The sequence below is a fragment of the Impatiens glandulifera genome, chromosome 8 (assembly GCF_907164915.1).
Source record: "Impatiens glandulifera chromosome 8, dImpGla2.1, whole genome shotgun sequence".
NCBI classification, from domain to species: Eukaryota; Viridiplantae; Streptophyta; class Magnoliopsida; order Ericales; family Balsaminaceae; genus Impatiens; species Impatiens glandulifera.
In genome coordinates this window covers 5,634,271-5,651,977 of record NC_061869.1, presented here as the reverse complement: position 1 = coordinate 5,651,977, position 17,707 = coordinate 5,634,271, and the positions used below count along the sequence as shown (strand labels likewise).

General features: G+C 34.7%; 1 protein-coding gene and 1 non-coding gene across 2 annotated transcripts; both read left to right on the top strand.

Moving 5' to 3' along the window:
- The first annotated feature begins 2,705 nt into the window (after positions 1-2,705).
- Positions 2,706-2,778, top strand: TRNAR-CCU. The gene has a single exon. It is a non-coding gene; the product is annotated as a tRNA-Arg (tRNA).
- Positions 2,779-14,217: 11,439 nt separating this feature from the next.
- Positions 14,218-16,506, top strand: LOC124912103 (root phototropism protein 2-like). The gene is made up of 5 exons (XM_047452661.1): positions 14,218-14,360; positions 14,438-14,507; positions 14,593-14,970; positions 15,047-15,766; positions 15,839-16,506. Exons 1-5 carry the CDS (start codon positions 14,296-14,298, stop codon positions 16,361-16,363), a joined length of 1,758 nt encoding a protein of 585 aa, XP_047308617.1. The 5' UTR covers positions 14,218-14,295; the 3' UTR covers positions 16,364-16,506.
- The last annotated feature ends 1,201 nt before the right edge of the window (positions 16,507-17,707 follow it).

The following is a 17,707-nucleotide window of genomic DNA, read 5'->3' as shown; positions in this document are numbered from 1 at the left end:
TAATAGGATTTTTGGTTTTGGGGGGAAATAGAAAATTTTAATTTTTTTTAATTTTTTTTCTCTCTCCTAGCTGGCAAGGCCACGTAGGATTCGTGGCCTTCTTTTCGCTATCTTGTCGTTGAGAATATCATTTCTCTTAAAAAATATTGAGTATTGTTGTTTTTTACGAAAGGGATAAGTTTTGATAAAAAAATAATAATTATAAACTATTAATATAAAACGATAAAATATATATATTTTTAAATATTATTGTGAATGAAATGAATAATATGATAGTACAGATGACAAATAATACGTTTTTATCAATTAAAATACAAATTGTAATTTGAGAAAATAACTTTGAAGACATAATTTTTAAGTTTAACAAATTAAAACATATTTTTTAAGATATATATATATTGTAAAACCTTGTCCTTTTCTCATTATGCACAATAAGCATTTCAATCCATAATAAATAATAATAATTAAAAAAAAAGCAGTGAAACACATGTAAAAAGAAAAAGTAAACAAAAAAATTTTGAACTAGAGATAAACATAGATTTGGATATTAGACTACTTGGTCCCTGAACCAAAATAATAGAACCTGTTAGTCCCTATCGTCCAAAACTGTTAGTCAAAAGCCTTTTGACTGTTAAATAATGACCATTTTGCCCTTACCTTTTTTTAAATTAAATTAAAACCTAACCTAAATCTAATCTAACATAACCACAGTGCAAGCGATCGGGATTTAAAATCAAACAAACCAAAGAGATCTCCCGTAGAAGCCAGTCGAATCTCTTCTCCCAAATCGGGATTTAAAGACGAATCCACAGAGCAAGCGATTGACGATGACCTGGGCGACCTCGACTGGACGACTGAGGCAAGAGAACGATTGGTGTTAATATGAAAGAATGCAAGATCTGTAAGTAATCCAAGCTCGTTCGGTAGATAACCGACAATGTCACCATGGTTGAGATCGATTCCGGCGACTGTTCTTATGGAAAGATTGTCTGGAGGCGGTGCACAGTATACATCGGTGTATGTACATACGTTAGATTCAACTCAGTTGGCTGTGAGATTGAGAGGATCTGAGAGAATGGCGAGTTTCAAAGCTTGCAAAGCAATGTATGCATTTCGGAGTCGAGGATTTTCGAAGGAGAGAGATGGGTCTACTGATGTTACATTCTCAGCTTGAACGTAGGTGGTGATGAAGAAAAAAAAGAAGAAAAAAGTAATGGAGTTGGTTTTCTTCATCTCAGATTAGACATCCGACACTCCTACGAACCACCGGCGACTGAAGGGCTCCTATCCGGCGGAGGGGATATTGATTGAAGAAGGTAGCTTTCTTTGTGCGATCTCGACTGGCGACTGTGGATTTAGGTTAGATTAGATTTAGGTTAGGTTAGGGTTTAATTTAATTTAATTTGTTTTTAATTTTAAAAAAGGTAAGGGCAAAATGGTCATTATTTAACAGTCAAAAGACTTTTGACTAACAATTTTGGACGACAGGGACTAACGGGTTCTATTATTTTGATTTAGGGACCAAGTAGTCTAATATACAAACCTTTGAGGACTATTCAGCATTTAACTCTTCAATCATTACATATACACACATTACACGTACAACCTCCTAGTATTGGGCTCTCCTATCCTCAATAAAAATAAATAAATTAAAATACAGAGTTTATTTATTTTTATTTTTTTTCATAAATTTAATATTAAAAATTATTTTTTGGTGATATTTGAGATCATACAAAATAAAAAATTTAAGTTTACATCTTAATAGATACAATATTTTATGTTTTATAAATTATAAATTTATTTAAATAGGCTCTCATAGGGAAGTGGGCTGATCATCCGAGGGCTTGTAGGGTTTATCCCAAAGCCGACACTATATATACATAATAAAAATTATCTAAATATTATATTTTCTTAATTATTTATTAAATTATTTACTTTGAGCAATTATACTCAAAAACTTAAGTCTATATAGACATATTTAAAAATAAACTAATCTTTACTTTGAGCAAAGGTTGGTTTAAGATTCTCTTAGACACAATGAGTAGGTTTTAAAATGAGTTATTGATTGTCTAGCCAATTTATTAAAATGATAATTTATTTTTGTTACAATGATTAATTATAGAAAGTCTAATAGTTGAGGCGGATAGATTTGCATTTTGCGGGTACTAGACAATGAGACTATATTATTATTTTTGATGAATAATTTGGATGATGATAAATCGTAAAATTTTCAACAATTTCAAATGCTTGTTGTGGATCTTTCATAAAATATAATATTATCTTGACATTATATGAGGCTCAATCTAAAAGATTTCAATGTTTTAAGTTGTCATGGTCTTAGTCTTCACATCTATTTTTGAGAGTTTTGGATTCCACTTGTTAATTGATTATTAAAGTAATTGAAAACTTACTTTTAACTCTTTTTCCAACTAGTTTTCTTTTTATCTCTTTTAGAAAAGATTAGTGTGAAGTCTGAAGAAATTAATATTCTAATCACTCTCTTAATAAATTCATGTCAATATTTTTTCTCTATAAAATCTCTAAGAAAAAAATAATCAAAAAGTCTTGCACTTCTGTTACTTAAAGTAATAATTCCCCTAGGATTGTGATATTAATGCTAATTTTATTAATAATAATAACTTTAAATTTGATTTTAAACAATTGTTTAATAATCTTTTAAGAATAGTAATAACAATTAACACAAAGCGCCTGTAGCTCAGTGGATAGAGCGTCTGTTTCCTAAGCAGAAGGTCGTAGGTTCGACCCCTATCTGGCGCGAATTTTTTTTATTTTTTGTTTCAACTATAATCTATTTTGGCTGCAGATAGATGATACTTTAAGTATTCTTTCTATATTAAACATGTTTTTGGTAATATAGTGACATTGGGTAAAATGAAAACAAAAACAAAGTAAAAAAAAAATGTGTCTAGGGTTATCCTTATCCATAGAAATATGTAGAAAAAGTGGTCAATTATATCAATTGAATTATTGGTCCCCCATTCTCATATGGCTGCTTATTATTATTAGTATGCATGTTATCAATTTAAATGTCACATCTATTTGAATTGGTCTATGTTTTAATTCTATCCACATATCTATCCATATAGACTCAAACTTCTAATCTTAATAATAACAATAACCATTTTCATTGATTATAATGATGGGGATGTATATTTCTCTATACAATAATAACAATGTATTTTGAAAAGTTTAGTCCAAACATTCTTAAATGAATAAGAATACAAAATCACTAGTTTTATAAATTTAATTAAGAATAATATTAGTGACAAATAATTGAAAAAACTCCGTTATAAAAAAATCAGTTTCAGAAACATTGTGAACGAAATAGAAGATGTTTTTTTTATGGCATTGTAGTTATAAACTCTGATATATGAGTTTCATTTTTGTATTTCAAACTTAGATTTTACATTCTTAAATTTATCACTTATGTATTGTTGAGTTATACGTATATTGTCATCAAATTTTAAGAATATGTCAATGTTGCAAAATATGAAATCTTTTTAGGATAAGTTTTCTTCAAAATTGCATTTTCTATTTATACACAAAATCAATTCATTTGAAATCGTGAAATGTATACCTATTCAAATGAGGAATTTCATTTGCATTAACGAACACTGGTTGATGATTTTTTTTTTTATATTGTTATCAATTTTGGCGATTTTGTCAATGCAAATTCACCCTTACAGAGTAAAATATAAAATCTCTTTTACATAATTTTTTCTCACAGTTGTATTTCTAAAAAAAAAATTCATACATTAAAAAAAATTCAAACAAATCACACAATAAATCATTGACTTTGTACATTATGTAGAAAAGATATTATTTTTTCGCTCAATTTTACTAGTTTTTTTGGAACGAATATTCAAATGTCATAATAATACGAAAACGACTACAATAAATGAAGATTCAGCGATTTATTTTAAAAAATATTGAAATGAATACTCAAAAATATATTTGACATATTATTCACCAAAATTCAATCAGTTCAACGACTATCTAAATCACATCTCATAAAAAAAATAATTTAAAAAATAAGATACTAGTTTAATTGATTTAATAATGTTGGCTTCTTGAGTCGAACACACATATTAATTTTTAATTTAACTTAACATAATCTCATACTTATATATGTTGAAAAAAATGATAAACCACGTGGAAATAAATGATTGGCTAAAATTAAACACTGGGAAATTATATATTATCCTTAGAGAAATGATAAAGCCAACGAATGGCTAGCGAAAGCAAGGCCACGAATCCTACGTGGCCTTGCCAGCTAGGAGAGAGAAAGAAAAAAAAAAAAAAAAAAAAAAAAAAATTAAAACGTTTCTGCATATCCTCTTTCACCCAATAGGGTTTCATATTTCTGCATTTCTTTCTCTCTCTGAAACGCTTCATTTATTTCTCTTCTCCAGCTCCGGCAGCATTTATTTCTCTTCTCCGGCTGCATTTATTTCTTTTCCACGGCTGCATTTACTTCTCAATGGTATCCTTTTTAAGGATCTTTATTATTTTTTTAATAGATCCAGAGTTTAGATTTTATAGATCTAGGGTTTAGATTTTACAGATCTAGGGTTTTACATTTTACAGATGTATATATGGATTTAAACGGTTTGAATTTTCAGGATACAGAAGCACCAAACTTGCACAACCCAGTAGATGAAGAACTTAACCTGAACAGATCCACCCCCGTTGAACCCCAAAGGTACCCTGAACAGATCTAGTGGTTTCGGGACAAGAAAGGGTCCTTCCTTGTCCCGAAATGGTTGGTTTCGGGACAAGAAAGGGTCCTTCCTTGTCCCGAAATGTGTGGTGTCTTGTAAGAAAATGCTGTGTTTTGGGTAAAAAAATTTTGTGTTTCGGGACCCGAAATGAGTCGTTTCGGGACAAGAAAGGGTCAAAACCAACCATTTCGGGACAAACATTGTTTTGTTTCGGGACCCGAAATAGGTCGTTTCGGGACAACAATGGTGGTTTCGGGACCCGAAAGGTGGTTTCGGGACCCGAAACGGGTGGTTTCGGGACCCTAAACGGGTGGTTTCGGGACCCTAAACGGGTGGTTTCGGGACCCTAAACGGGTGGTTTCGGGACCCGAAAGGTGGTTTCGGGACCCGAAACGAGTTGTTTCGGGACCCGAAATGGGTGTTTTATGGACTTTTTCTTACGGTTTCACATAATTTTTGCAGTCACATTCCTAGTGTTGGAATGACATTTTCCTCCGAAGAACAACTTCTTGAATTCTACACATCATATGCCCACTTAACGGGATTCGGCATTACCAAATTAGGGAGCAAAAATGTAGGTGGTAAGAGGAAATATTTCAGCGTTGGTTGTGCCAAGAGTTTTATGAAAGAATCGAAGGCAAAAAATAAGTTTCATCAGCCTAGACCAATAACGAAGACAGATTGTAAAGCAAAGATTAATGTTGTTGTTCGAAATGAAGGGGAATATGTGATAACAAGTATTTCTCTTGAGCACAACCATACATTAAGCCCAAAGAGAATACGTCATGTTAGATCCTACAAAGTGATTGACGGAAATGTAAAAAGAAGATTGGATACAAACGATGAAGCTGGAATAACTGTGGCCAAAACATTTCAATCACTTGTAGTTGAAGCTGGAGGGTATGAAAACATGTCTTTCGATGAGAGGACATGTAGAAATTACGTTACAGAAGCACGACGGTTGAGGTTAGGGATTGGGGATGCTGAAGCACTCACTAATTATTTCTTAAGAATGCAAACCAGGAACTCAAACCTCTTCTACCTTATTGATTTGGACGAGGAATCCCGAATTAAAAACGTGTTTTGGGCAGATGGTAGGTGCAGGGCTGCCTTTGAAGATTTTCATGACGTTATCTCTTTCGATACAACCTATTTGACAAATCGCTATGACATGCCTTTCGCTCCGTTTGTTGGTGTTAATCATCATGGTCAATCCATTTTGCTTGGATGTGGATTATTGTCAAGTGAGGATTCAAATTCTTTCACTTGGTTGTTTAGAACTTGGTTGGAATGTATGCATGATAGACCTCCAAATGCCATAATCACAGACCAATGTCGATCCATGGCGATTGCAATTGAGAAGGTATTTCCTAAAACTCATCATCGATTTTGTTTGTGGCATATAATGAAGAAACTTCCTATAAAACTTGGAAGCCATACTGAATATCATCTAATAAAGAAGAGGCTGAAAAACATAGTATACAATTCCATAAATATTCAACAATGTGAAGAGGATTGGAATAGATTAATTGAAGATTATCAGTTGGAAGATAATGTTTGGTTGAAATCTTTGTATTTGGAAAGATCTAAATGGATACCTGTTTATGTCAAAGGACAATTTTGGGCCGGCATGTCAACATCTCAACGGAGTGAAAGTATGAACGCATTCTTTGATGACTACGTGCAGTCCAAAACATCTCTCAAACAATTCGTCGAGCAATATGATAGGGCTCTGTTGCGAAATATCGAGAGAGAAAAGAAATTGGATTTCAAATCTTTTAATTCTTTGATACCAACTGTAAGTGGATTTGCCTTTGAAAGACAATACCAAACATTCTACACTCCTGATATATTTAGATTGGTTCAAGAAGAAGTTAGAGGTTTGATGTTGTGCGACATCTCAGTCATTGAAGAGGAAGGGTCAGTTAGTATATTTAGAGTTGAGGAAATCATTCTGGGGGTTAATGGAGAACATGTAAGAGATGTTTCTTACAAAGTACATTACACAGAAAATGATTGCAATGTGAAATGTCAATGTCGATTGTTTGAGTTCAGAGGTGTTTTGTGTAGGCATATCATGGCTGTATTGAAAAAAATGAGGGTGAATGAGGTACCAATGCATTATATAATGGACCGGTGGCGTAAAGATATTAAGCGTGGGTATCAAAATATCACCAACATTTATGATTCAGATATGTCTGTTGAAGAAAAAAAACGTCACAATAGTCTAACTCGATTGATGCAAGAGGTTCAACAAGTTGGAGTAAAATCTGAAGTCAGCTGTTCTTTTTGGATGAACGGAATAAAAGGCTTGATGAAACAGTTTCTGTCACTTAATCATGGAAGCCATACTGAAGCATCTAAAGACCAAAGCACAGCATCTCCATCTCCATCTCCATTTCAATCTCCAGCTACATCCATTTTGATACACTCTCCTAACAAAGTTAGAAGTCGAGGACGACCACCAACAAAGAGGAAACAATCCTTAATTGAAAAAATCCCCAAGACTTCGAGATCAAAAAAGAAGAGAAATACGGCCACAACATCTACAGTTTTGGATTCAACACAACAACAACAGCAATGGAATGATCCACTTTCAACTCAATTATCCTTTACATCACTTTTGTCCTCTCAAGTATATGTCGAAGATAATGCGTGTGGGGATAACATTCAACGAAGATAGTATTTATTTGATAATGAAGAGAGTACTTATTTGATAATGTTGTTGTCACTTTGAATATTTTTACTTTTTTATCATATCTTTAACGAAGATAGTACTTATTTGATAATGTTTTTATCCCGAAACCACACGTTTCTTGTCCCGAAACAACTTTTCGGGTCCCGAAATCATCCATTTCGGGTCCCGAAACCATCCATTTCGGGTCCCGAAACAACTTTTCGGGTCCCGAAATCATCCATTTCGGGTCCCGAAACAACTTTTCGGGTCCCGAAACCATCCATTTCGGGTCCCGAAACCACCTTTCGGGTCCCGAAACCACCTTTCTGGTCCCGAAACCATCCATTTCGGGTCCCGAAACCATCCATTTCGGGTCCCGAAACCACCTTTCGGGTCCCGAAACCATCCATTTCGGGTCCCGAAACCATCCATTTCGGGTCCCGAAACCATCCATTTATACTATTTTTGTCCCGAAATGGCATTTTCAACTCATATTATACTTGTTTTATTGTCACGAAATGACATTTTCAACTCATATTATACTATTTTTGTCCCGAAATGGCATTTTCAACTCATATTATACTTGTTTTATTGTCACGAAATGACATTTTCAACTCATATTATACTATTTTTGTCCCGAAATGGCATTTTCAACTCATATTATACTTGTTTCTTGTTTTTTAACTCATACTATAATTGAAGACTATAATTGAAGACTATAATTGAAGACTAGAAAATAATTGAAGACTATAATTGAAGACTAGAAAATAATTGAAGACAAAAAATTTATACTTGGCTTATAATTGGTTGAAACAACCTATATGTATCAGGACAATCTTCTTTTAAAATTTCCACATACTTCATGAAGAGGTTCCTCAGATTTCGGTTCAAACTTGAACGGATGATCATTGCGGTGTATTTGGCTCGCAAAGCTTCAATGATTCCCTTTGCCTAAGAAAATGATAATTCACCGGTTATTTATTAAAGATTTGTGAAACAAATAAAATGTGAAAATATTTAACTTACATTTTTTTTGGCTTATAGCACATTCCCAATCTGCATTGCCAATGTAAGTATGAATATGTCTCATGCAGTATATTCCGCAATCCATTTTATTTGAACTGTCTTGCCAATGTAAATTTAAAACATTGACCGGGAATTGGGCAATTTGGGTTGAGATCTCTTGGTCGATAGTATTGAAGTACTCCACAACGTTTTCAACCTGTTTTACAAAAGAAGTTAATAAACATAAACATTTTAACATACATTATGTGTAAAAAACACTTCAACAATACCAGTTTCCGAACTGTAACATATTTATGTTCCCATTCTATATCTGGGTCCAGTGGTAGATTGTCGAGGACTTCAATTACTTTCTTCGCAATGTTGATGACAACAACATAATAATGACTTTCGTATAAAATTGGGAAAAATATCTGCAAAATTATGACCATGAATCAGATGACATATATGAGCAAGAATAAGTATTTAATATAAGCATATTGAACTTACCAGATTAGTAGTTTTCATGTCTTCGGGTGTTATTTGGAAAATTCTCATTTCTTCAATCAGTCTTTCAATAAAAAGCTCTTTCGTTCTCCAAAAGTCCTGCAAATTAAGTCAACATGACAATAAGACAATTGGTTTATACAATAATGAAAGATATAGAGACTTACCGTAAGGACTGTTGAAAAAACGATTTTCGCTTCGGAGCCCATTTTGCAGTGCAGTGTCATAACGTTTGCCCAAGCATCAATAATACCACTTTCAACATGGCATCTACTTTTCATCGATTGAAATTGCTCTATGTTGATATTGGTATTCTCGGATACATACACTACTTCCTTCCTGAAACCACATAAAGAAGAAATGAAGTTAAAAAAAAAACAATTTGGGTCCCGTAACCACCCGTTTCGGGTCCCGAAACCACCCGTTTCGGGTCCCGAAACCACCCGTTTCGGGTCCCGAAACCACCTTTCGGGTCCCGAAACCACCTTTCGGGTCCCGAAACCACCTTTCGGGTCCCGAAACCACCTTTCGGGTCCCGAAACCACCTTTCGGGTCCCGAAACCACCCGTTTCGGGTCCCGAAACCATCCATTTCGGGTCCCGAAACACACTTTCGGGACCCTAAATTCAGCCAAACACATAAAGAATATTGACAAAAACAAATGAACTAAGAAAGATTGATTTACCTCGCATCCTCATCAGCTTTATTGTCAAAAACCATTGCCAAAACGATCTCATCCTTGTCACTTAAACGGACAAAATTGAAGAAATTTTTATATCTTTTTCTGTTCTCTTTCAAATATTGACATTGAAGGCGTGGTGGAATTTTCATGACTTCTTGGGGATTTTTTTTAGGTTTTTTGATGACAAATTTGTTTCCTTTGAACACCGATATAGGAACTTCTTCACCACCCTCTTTTTGAACCTGCAATTCATATCCTGCATCCCGATGAATTTGGGCAGACTCGAAGTTCTTTGGCTTGTCCTGCGTCATATATGGAGATTTAAGGTTTGCTGGAACTTTCATTTGTCGCACGGGATTTTTCCTTCTTTTTCTTGGAGGCACCTCTTTTCCATCGTCATCTGTGTGATTCCCCTCAACATTTTGAGCAGCAGGCTCCTTGTCACCGGCCTCATCAAGACCCACCTCCTTGTCAGCGGCCTCATCAAGACCACCGTCATTTTGAGCAGGCTCCTTGTCACCGGCCTCATCAAGACCCACCTCCTTGTCACCGGCCTCATCAAGACCCACCTCCTTGTCAGCAGCATCTTTGTCACATTGTGTTTCAGAAGGTGCTTGATCCTTGAAGTATTTATGCATGGCATCCCTGAAAAGTTTATTCTTGTCCATTGCTCTGTAAATGATGTGCATGGCGTTGTCATACAATGGTGTTGCATCCCAGCCTGAACTTAAACATTCCATTTTTCTCATCGCTTTTTCAAGCATCACTGTACATTTCGTAACGCACACCAAATTCTCTGTAAATGTAATTCCGACCTCATCCGGAGCTGTGTTCAGAGGAGGTGACCTATTCCTAGGTTCTGTTGCTGCTGCCGCCGCCTCCTTTGGGGTCTGAGACACCCCATCAATATCACCCTCCTCGTTCTCCTCCTCGTCGTTCTCTCTGAAATCATTATCCTCGTCGTCGCTCTCATCCCACATCCCGGGTAGTGGAATGCGTCCCAGAACGCTTCCACGTCCGAATCCTCCATTATCCAACTCTGTATCCAGCCTAAACTTCAACGTTGTGTCATTCCAACATGACAGTATAGGAAATCGTCGCTCAGTAACTCCTCCTAGTTCAGGGTTGCTCACCCTATACACGTAGCATAGCTGAAAACATACATATGTTAAAACTAAATATTTTTGAAAACATGAAAATGAATGAGTGATAACTTACGATAAAGAACGTATGTGGTCCTTGGAAATGTCGTTTTTCATTCTGCTTCACTTTTGCGCATGATTGAACTAATCCTTCAAGTACAAATTTGCACCAATTGAACTTCTTGATATTGTCAACATCTGAAATAGATTTCAGAATTCTATACCTGCAAATGAAAAAAACATATTTGAGGATTATTTAACAATACAAATTTGTTGTCATGCAATTGAAAATAATACAAATGAGATATACCTGGATAGGTTACCTAGGTGATCACACCAGAGAAAGCAACTGACAACATATAATACGAAGTCTATCTTGAAATTGTTGTCAGCAGCTTTGTTCTCAATGATTTTGATCGGCATAGCAGTCGCTAAAGGAGCGCCATTATCGGGGTTACCCCATCGAGTCCTAAATGCCCTCAACTTGTCATCAATCTCGTTATTCTGATATTCTAAAATATCCAGCTCCCCTCTGGGGAGACCCAATACCATATGAACATCCTCTTCTTCGATTTTCACTTCCTCGCCATTCTCTAGGGTGAATGAACATTTATTGCAGTCAAACTTTCTGACTAGATAACGAGAGATTTCCCCGGGGCATTTTGAAAGCGATAATGAAAGTAGAGCGCCAAAGCCTATTGACTTCACAGCATCTTTTTGTTCCTTAGACAGCATTTGAAGAAGATTGAAAAGGCCACTAGACGATGTCCTAGTTAAAAATAAGTTGTGGGGGGCTGCTTTGGGAGCTGTTGCTCTAGGGGATTTTGGAACTGATTTGGGAGCTGCATTGGGAGCTGTTGCTCTAGGGGATTTAGGAACTGGTTTGGAAGCTGCTTTGGGAGCTGGATTGGGAGCTGATTCTTGGACAATACTTTTACGTTTATTTGCCCTACAACAACAAATGATAAACATTTAAAAGCCATGAAGCAAATAATCACTTAAATGAAGCAATTCGGGTCCCGAAACCACCCGTTTCGGGTCCCGAAACCACCCGTTTCGGGTCCCGAAACCACCCGTTTCGGGTCCCGAAACCACCCGTTTCGGGTCCCGAAACCACCCGTTTCGGGTCCCGAAACACACTTTCGGGACCCTAAATTCAGCCAAACATTAATTAATCCTACTTTCGGGTCCAGAAACAGCCTATTTCGGGTCCCGAAACCACACTTTCGGGACCCTAAATTCAGCCAAACATGAAGTTATCCCACTTTCGGGACCCATAACAGCCTATTTCGGGTCCCGAAATCACACTTTCGGGACCCTAAATTCAGCCAAACATGAAGTTATCCCACTTTCGGGACCCATAACAGCCTATTTCGGGTCCCGAAATCACACTTTCGGGACCCTAAATTCAGCCAAACATGAAGTTATCCCACTTTCGGGACCCATAACAGCCTATTTCGGGTCCCGAAATCACACTTTCGGGACCCTAAATTCAGCCAAACATGAAGTTATCCCACTTTCGGGACCCATAACAGCCTATTTCGGGTCCCTAAATTCAGCAAATACCCAAAAAATTTAGTTTTGGCTAACCATAATACAACCATACACAATTAAATCAGACTTTCGGGTAAAGAAAACTTTGTTTCGAGAACCATAATGCAGCAATACCCTAACCCTAAACTCTGAAACCCTAACCCTAACTGCAAAACCCTGACCCTAACCGCAAAACGCTAACCCTACGATTCTAAAATAGAAGATGTCTTATTTACCTTGTCCTTGGAGATCTTGGGGCCTTGCATGGAGATTTACCTGAAACACCAGCCTGAAAAGAAAATATTTCGAAATGAACACGAAGGCGGACGATTCTGAAACTGAAATATTAAAGAATGAGAAGTGTCTTACCATTTTCGAGCGAGCGAAAGAAGAAAGTAGAAGTCGGGATGCCGGAGTGATAAATCGCCAGAGAAGTCGGGATGCCGGAGTGATAAATCGCCAGATAAGTCGGGATGCCGGATGTGATAAATTAAAAGAAGAAAGAGAGGGAAGAAGAAAGAAGAAAGAGGAGCAGAAACGTTTTAATTTTTTTTTTTTTTTTTTTTTTTTTCTTTCTCTCTCCTAGCTGGCAAGGCCACGTAGGATTCGTGGCCTTGCTTTCGCTAGCCATTCGTTGGCTTTATCATTTCTCTTATCCTTAAATCTAACCTAAAAGAAAAAACAAAGGAGACAAGTCAATCCTTTAAGTGGGGTCCATAAGAGTTAGAACTAGATGACGTGGCAATTTATAAACCAATAATTTCCATGCATAGTAGCTGGCAAGGGCGAGGACAAAGATGTGTTTTGGAATTTAGGTTGTAATTTCAATTCTATGGGTTGGTAGACATTTTTAATTTAAATTAAATTTGGAAATAAAATTTTAATAGAATTCAAACAAATTTGATTTTATATTTTCAATTTTAATGTCGAAATTGTAATTATAATATTTATTTTGTTTATGTTTTTCAAACAAAAATATTTATAATATTTTATTTTTTTAGAATTTATAAATTTTATAAGTTGAACCGATATATATATATATTTTTTTTAGAATTTATGAATTTTACACGTCGAACCAATATATATATATATATATATTTTGCATTTAGTAAGTTAGATGTAGAACTTATATTTTTTTTTTAATAAAAATGGAATCATAAACAAAAGTCTTAACTTATCCTAATATATGTTGAATATCTTAACAATATAAATAATTTATATTAAAATTGTTTTAATATATTATATTTTAAATATAAAAATTAAAATTAAATTATAATTATATATTTTTTGAAACATTGAAATTGAATAATAATTTAATTACAAAATTATAATTAAAATTCAATTTAATTCTAACAATCCAACCATATCATTATGTTTCACTTAAAAGTAAATACATACATGTCATTTATATAGGTCAAATGAAAATCTAAAAAATATTATAAAGAGATACAATAAATTAACAATCATTAAACTAACAGCATTATTTCACATTCAAAATTTAAGGCACCCATAACTTAAATTGAAATATGAAATATTTTAAGTTGAATTAAAAACATTTTAAGTTCATGACTAGTATTAATTTTATAAATTATAAAAAGAAAAGAAAAAAAAAAGACAAAAGATCTTTTTTGCTTTAATTAGATAATAAAATAACAAATAACTAATAAACAAACTTTCAGGTAGTCCAATATTTAAGTTTTATGTTGTTTAATGATTTAAAATATAATATTAGAATTGATTTAGATATTTTTTTATTGAATTAAATATATATAATTTTGAACTTTAAATCATTATCTTCATTTCAAAAGTGCGATTAAATTATGTAATAATTCCGTCCATAACAAGAATACGCGGGAAATATAACAGTAATAACTAAAAATAACTAATATAATAAAACAATAATAGTAGAATTCATAAAACTATACGATTTATTTGAAAAGTTATATTCTCTCTCCTTTCCATTCTCTTTCTCTCTCTATATGCTTAAAGTTAGTTACCTCAAACTCTCCCATGGCGGCCTCCATCATCAAGAGCAATAGTAGAATCTCTCTAGCAATGGAGCGAACTGGCCAATGGTAATTTCTCAATCCTCCGTTGAAATATCATTATCTGAATTGATTCGGTGATTACATCTCTCTCTGTATATACGTAGGGTTTTCTCTCAGGAAATTCCAACAGATGTCGTCGTTGAAGTTGGAGAAGCTAATTTCGCTCTTCATAAGGTATTCTCCGTTCTTCATCTTCTCTCTATTGCATTCTAATCACAATTCGCGTGTTAACTGACTTTTGAATGTGCGGATATGCCAGTTTATGCTAGTTGCTAAGAGCAATTACATAAGGAAATTAATAATGGATTCAAAAGAACCAGATCTGGAACGAATCGATTTATCTTATATTCCAGGAGGACCTGAGATCTTTGAAAAGGCAGCTAAATTCTGTTATGGCGTCAATTTCGAGATAACTGTTCATAATGTTGCCGCACTTCGTTGTGCTGCTGATTATCTTCAGATGACTGATAAATATTGTGACGGAAATCTCGCCGGCCGGACTGAAGATTTTCTTTCTCAAGTTGCTCTTACTAGTCTCTCTGGCGCTGTTGTTGTTCTTAAGTCTTGTGAGGATTTACTTCCTCTTGCAGATGAACTTAATATCGTTCAACGATGCATTGATGTAATAAGCATCAAGGTAAATTCTCTGTGAACTGATCTGTTAGTTGATTACTTGATTAATATCATTTGCGCGTTTGCGTTTGCGTTTCTAGGTTTGTAAAGAAGCGAATTTCCCGAGTAGATCGCCGGCGAACTGGTGGACAGAGGAGCTTTCGATCGTTGATGTAGATTTATTCGAGAAGATCATAGTAGGATTGAAGTCTCGCGGCGCGAAATCACTAACCCTAGCCAGTGCAATAATAACCTACGCCGAGAGATCGCTTCGTGATCTTTTAAGAGATTCAGGGAAGAAGAAATCGTCGGAATCCGTAAACTCAGAACTCCGGATTCATCAGAGAAAGGTTCTTGAATCGATTGTAACTCTTCTTCCTACAGAGAAATCAACAGTTCCGATCAATTTCCTCTGTTGTCTACTCCGAACAGCTATCTACCTAAAATCGGCGAGCGGTTGCAGAAGCGAATTGGAGAAACGAATATCTACAATCTTAGAACATGTAACTGTAGACGATCTCTTAGTTCTTTCCTCCACTTACGACGGCGATCGAATGTCTGAACATGATAGTGTAAGAAGAATCATATCTGGATTCGTTGAGAAAGAGAAAAGCGTATCTGTCTTCAACGGAGGCGATTTTAAAGAACTTTGCTCGACGGCAATGCAACGTGTATCGAAAACAGTCGACGCTTACATCGGCGAGATCGCCACTGATGAAGGATTGAGCATTTCGAAATTCAATGGAATCACGAATCTTGTACCTAAGGGAGCTAGAAAAGTCGATGATGATCTATATAGAGCTGTTGATATCTATTTGAAGGTTAGACTTTATAATCAAATCATCATATCAGTTCATCATGATCATCTGTAACCAAATTGAATCGATTTGCAGGCTCATCCAAACCTAGATGAAATCGAGAGAGAAAAGGTATGTAGTTCAATGGATGCATTGAAGTTATCATACGAAGCTAGACTTCACGCTTCGCAGAACAAGAGATTACCTGTTCAGGTTGTTCTTCATGCACTCTACTACGACCAGCTTAATCTGAGGAGCGGCGACAGTGCCAGGGCCGGCGATGGCGGATCAGAAGAAAGGAAGAAGAAGACACCAAATCAAGTTCAGTCGGATGTGACATTGGTGAAGGAAAATGAGGCGCTTAGAGAAGAATTAACGAGGATGAAGATGTATATAACTGACATGCAGAAAGGATCATCATCATCATCGAAACAACAACAACAACAGCAAGATCAACCGAGTAGTAGTGTGAAGAACAAGGGGACGTTTTTCTCATCTGTATCGAGGAAGCTGGGGAAATTGAATCCTTTTAGAAATGGATCAAAGGATACTTCGAATATTGAGGATGATGATGATGTTGTGAAAGTGAAACCTAGAAGGAGGAGGTTTTCAATCTCTTGATCTTTGTGCAATAGTGTTGTAGTGTTGTAAATCTATTTGAGATATTTGGTGTGTGTTTTATTTTGTTGGGATTCATTATTTAGTTGGGTGATTTAGTTTCTTGAATTATGTAATATCTTTGGCATAGTAGTGCATTTATGTTAGGAATTAAAATGTCTATTTTGAATATCAATTATAATAAATACAATAATAGATGAAGTGAGAAATATTATTGTCTTTTAGAATGAAGGAGGGAGGGGAATGCATTTTTCATTCATGTATAGTTTTTACTTTCTAGATTTTTTAATACAATTTTTGTTCTGTTTGGTTTCAAAAATTCCTGTGGGCACAATTTATACTATATTTTTTAAAAGTATAAAAATTATATAAATAATTTTTTTAATTTATATTAAAATTTTATATTATTATAAAGAAATAAACTTATAAAATATAATAAATAAATAAATACATTTGTGATTTTATATATTTAATTGTGTTTGTTTAGAGTGAGATCGGGGTGAGAGACACAAATACCATCCCCGGTCAATTACCGGTCAAACCGAGAAAAAACTACCCCAAACGGAATAATTCGATTTGGTTATCGCCGGACAATTTCAAATTGTCATTCTTAATTGTCTTATTCTCTTTCTAAGTAAAAGTTCTAAAGAAGTTAGAAAAGTAATATTTTATTTTTTCGATGACTTTTCTAGCATTGGGTGCCATATTTTTCTTTCTTCAACTCAAATTTAAGTTAGTATTGTATTTAGTTCAATGCGGCATCTTATTTAGCCGAATTAATTTTTTTATCTTAGATTTTGTAAGCCAAATAATTCTCTCAATTTCCGGTGGATTGTTTGCTGCTCATATCCTTCAATTTTGTTAGTGATGTTTTCTTGAGTCCGTTTCTGTTCCCATTTTAGCAACAAAGAAGATGAAGTTACCGGATTTGGAGTTCTTTTTCATTTTTCCAATAAATAGTCACTAAATAAGATCTTTCAATTTGATGTCCTCTTACCTGTATCCTTCCATTATTTCGACGAGTTTCTCATTTTTTTGACCATATACGTAAATGGTCAGTTATCACTTGAAATATGGTATCGTGTTGTTCTGTATCAATTTTGTGTTGGTTCTTATTGACTCAACGCATTGCCCAACTCTAGACGGAAGGACGCCCATATACGCCTTATTGCAATTCCTATATCCGATACTAATAAATATAATCAATATAATATATTAGAGTTATATTATAAAAAATATATCTGTAAGATATTATCACAATATGATAAATTATGATAATATCGAGATCGATATTATATTATCAAAACCAAAGGAACTAGCGGAAACGAATTATGCTGGGGTTATGGT

Excerpts from the sequence above, each read along its gene's own strand:
- LOC124912103 (XM_047452661.1), top strand. The coding sequence starts at position 14,296 with ATGGCGGCCTCCATCATCAAGAGCAATAGTAGAATCTCTCTAGCAATG. Across the intron at positions 14,971-15,046 it reads TTGATGTAATAAGCATCAAG|GTTTGTAAAGAAGCGAATTT; the intron begins GTAAATTCTCTG and ends TTGCGTTTCTAG. Across the intron at positions 15,767-15,838 it reads CTGTTGATATCTATTTGAAG|GCTCATCCAAACCTAGATGA; the intron begins GTTAGACTTTAT and ends ATCGATTTGCAG.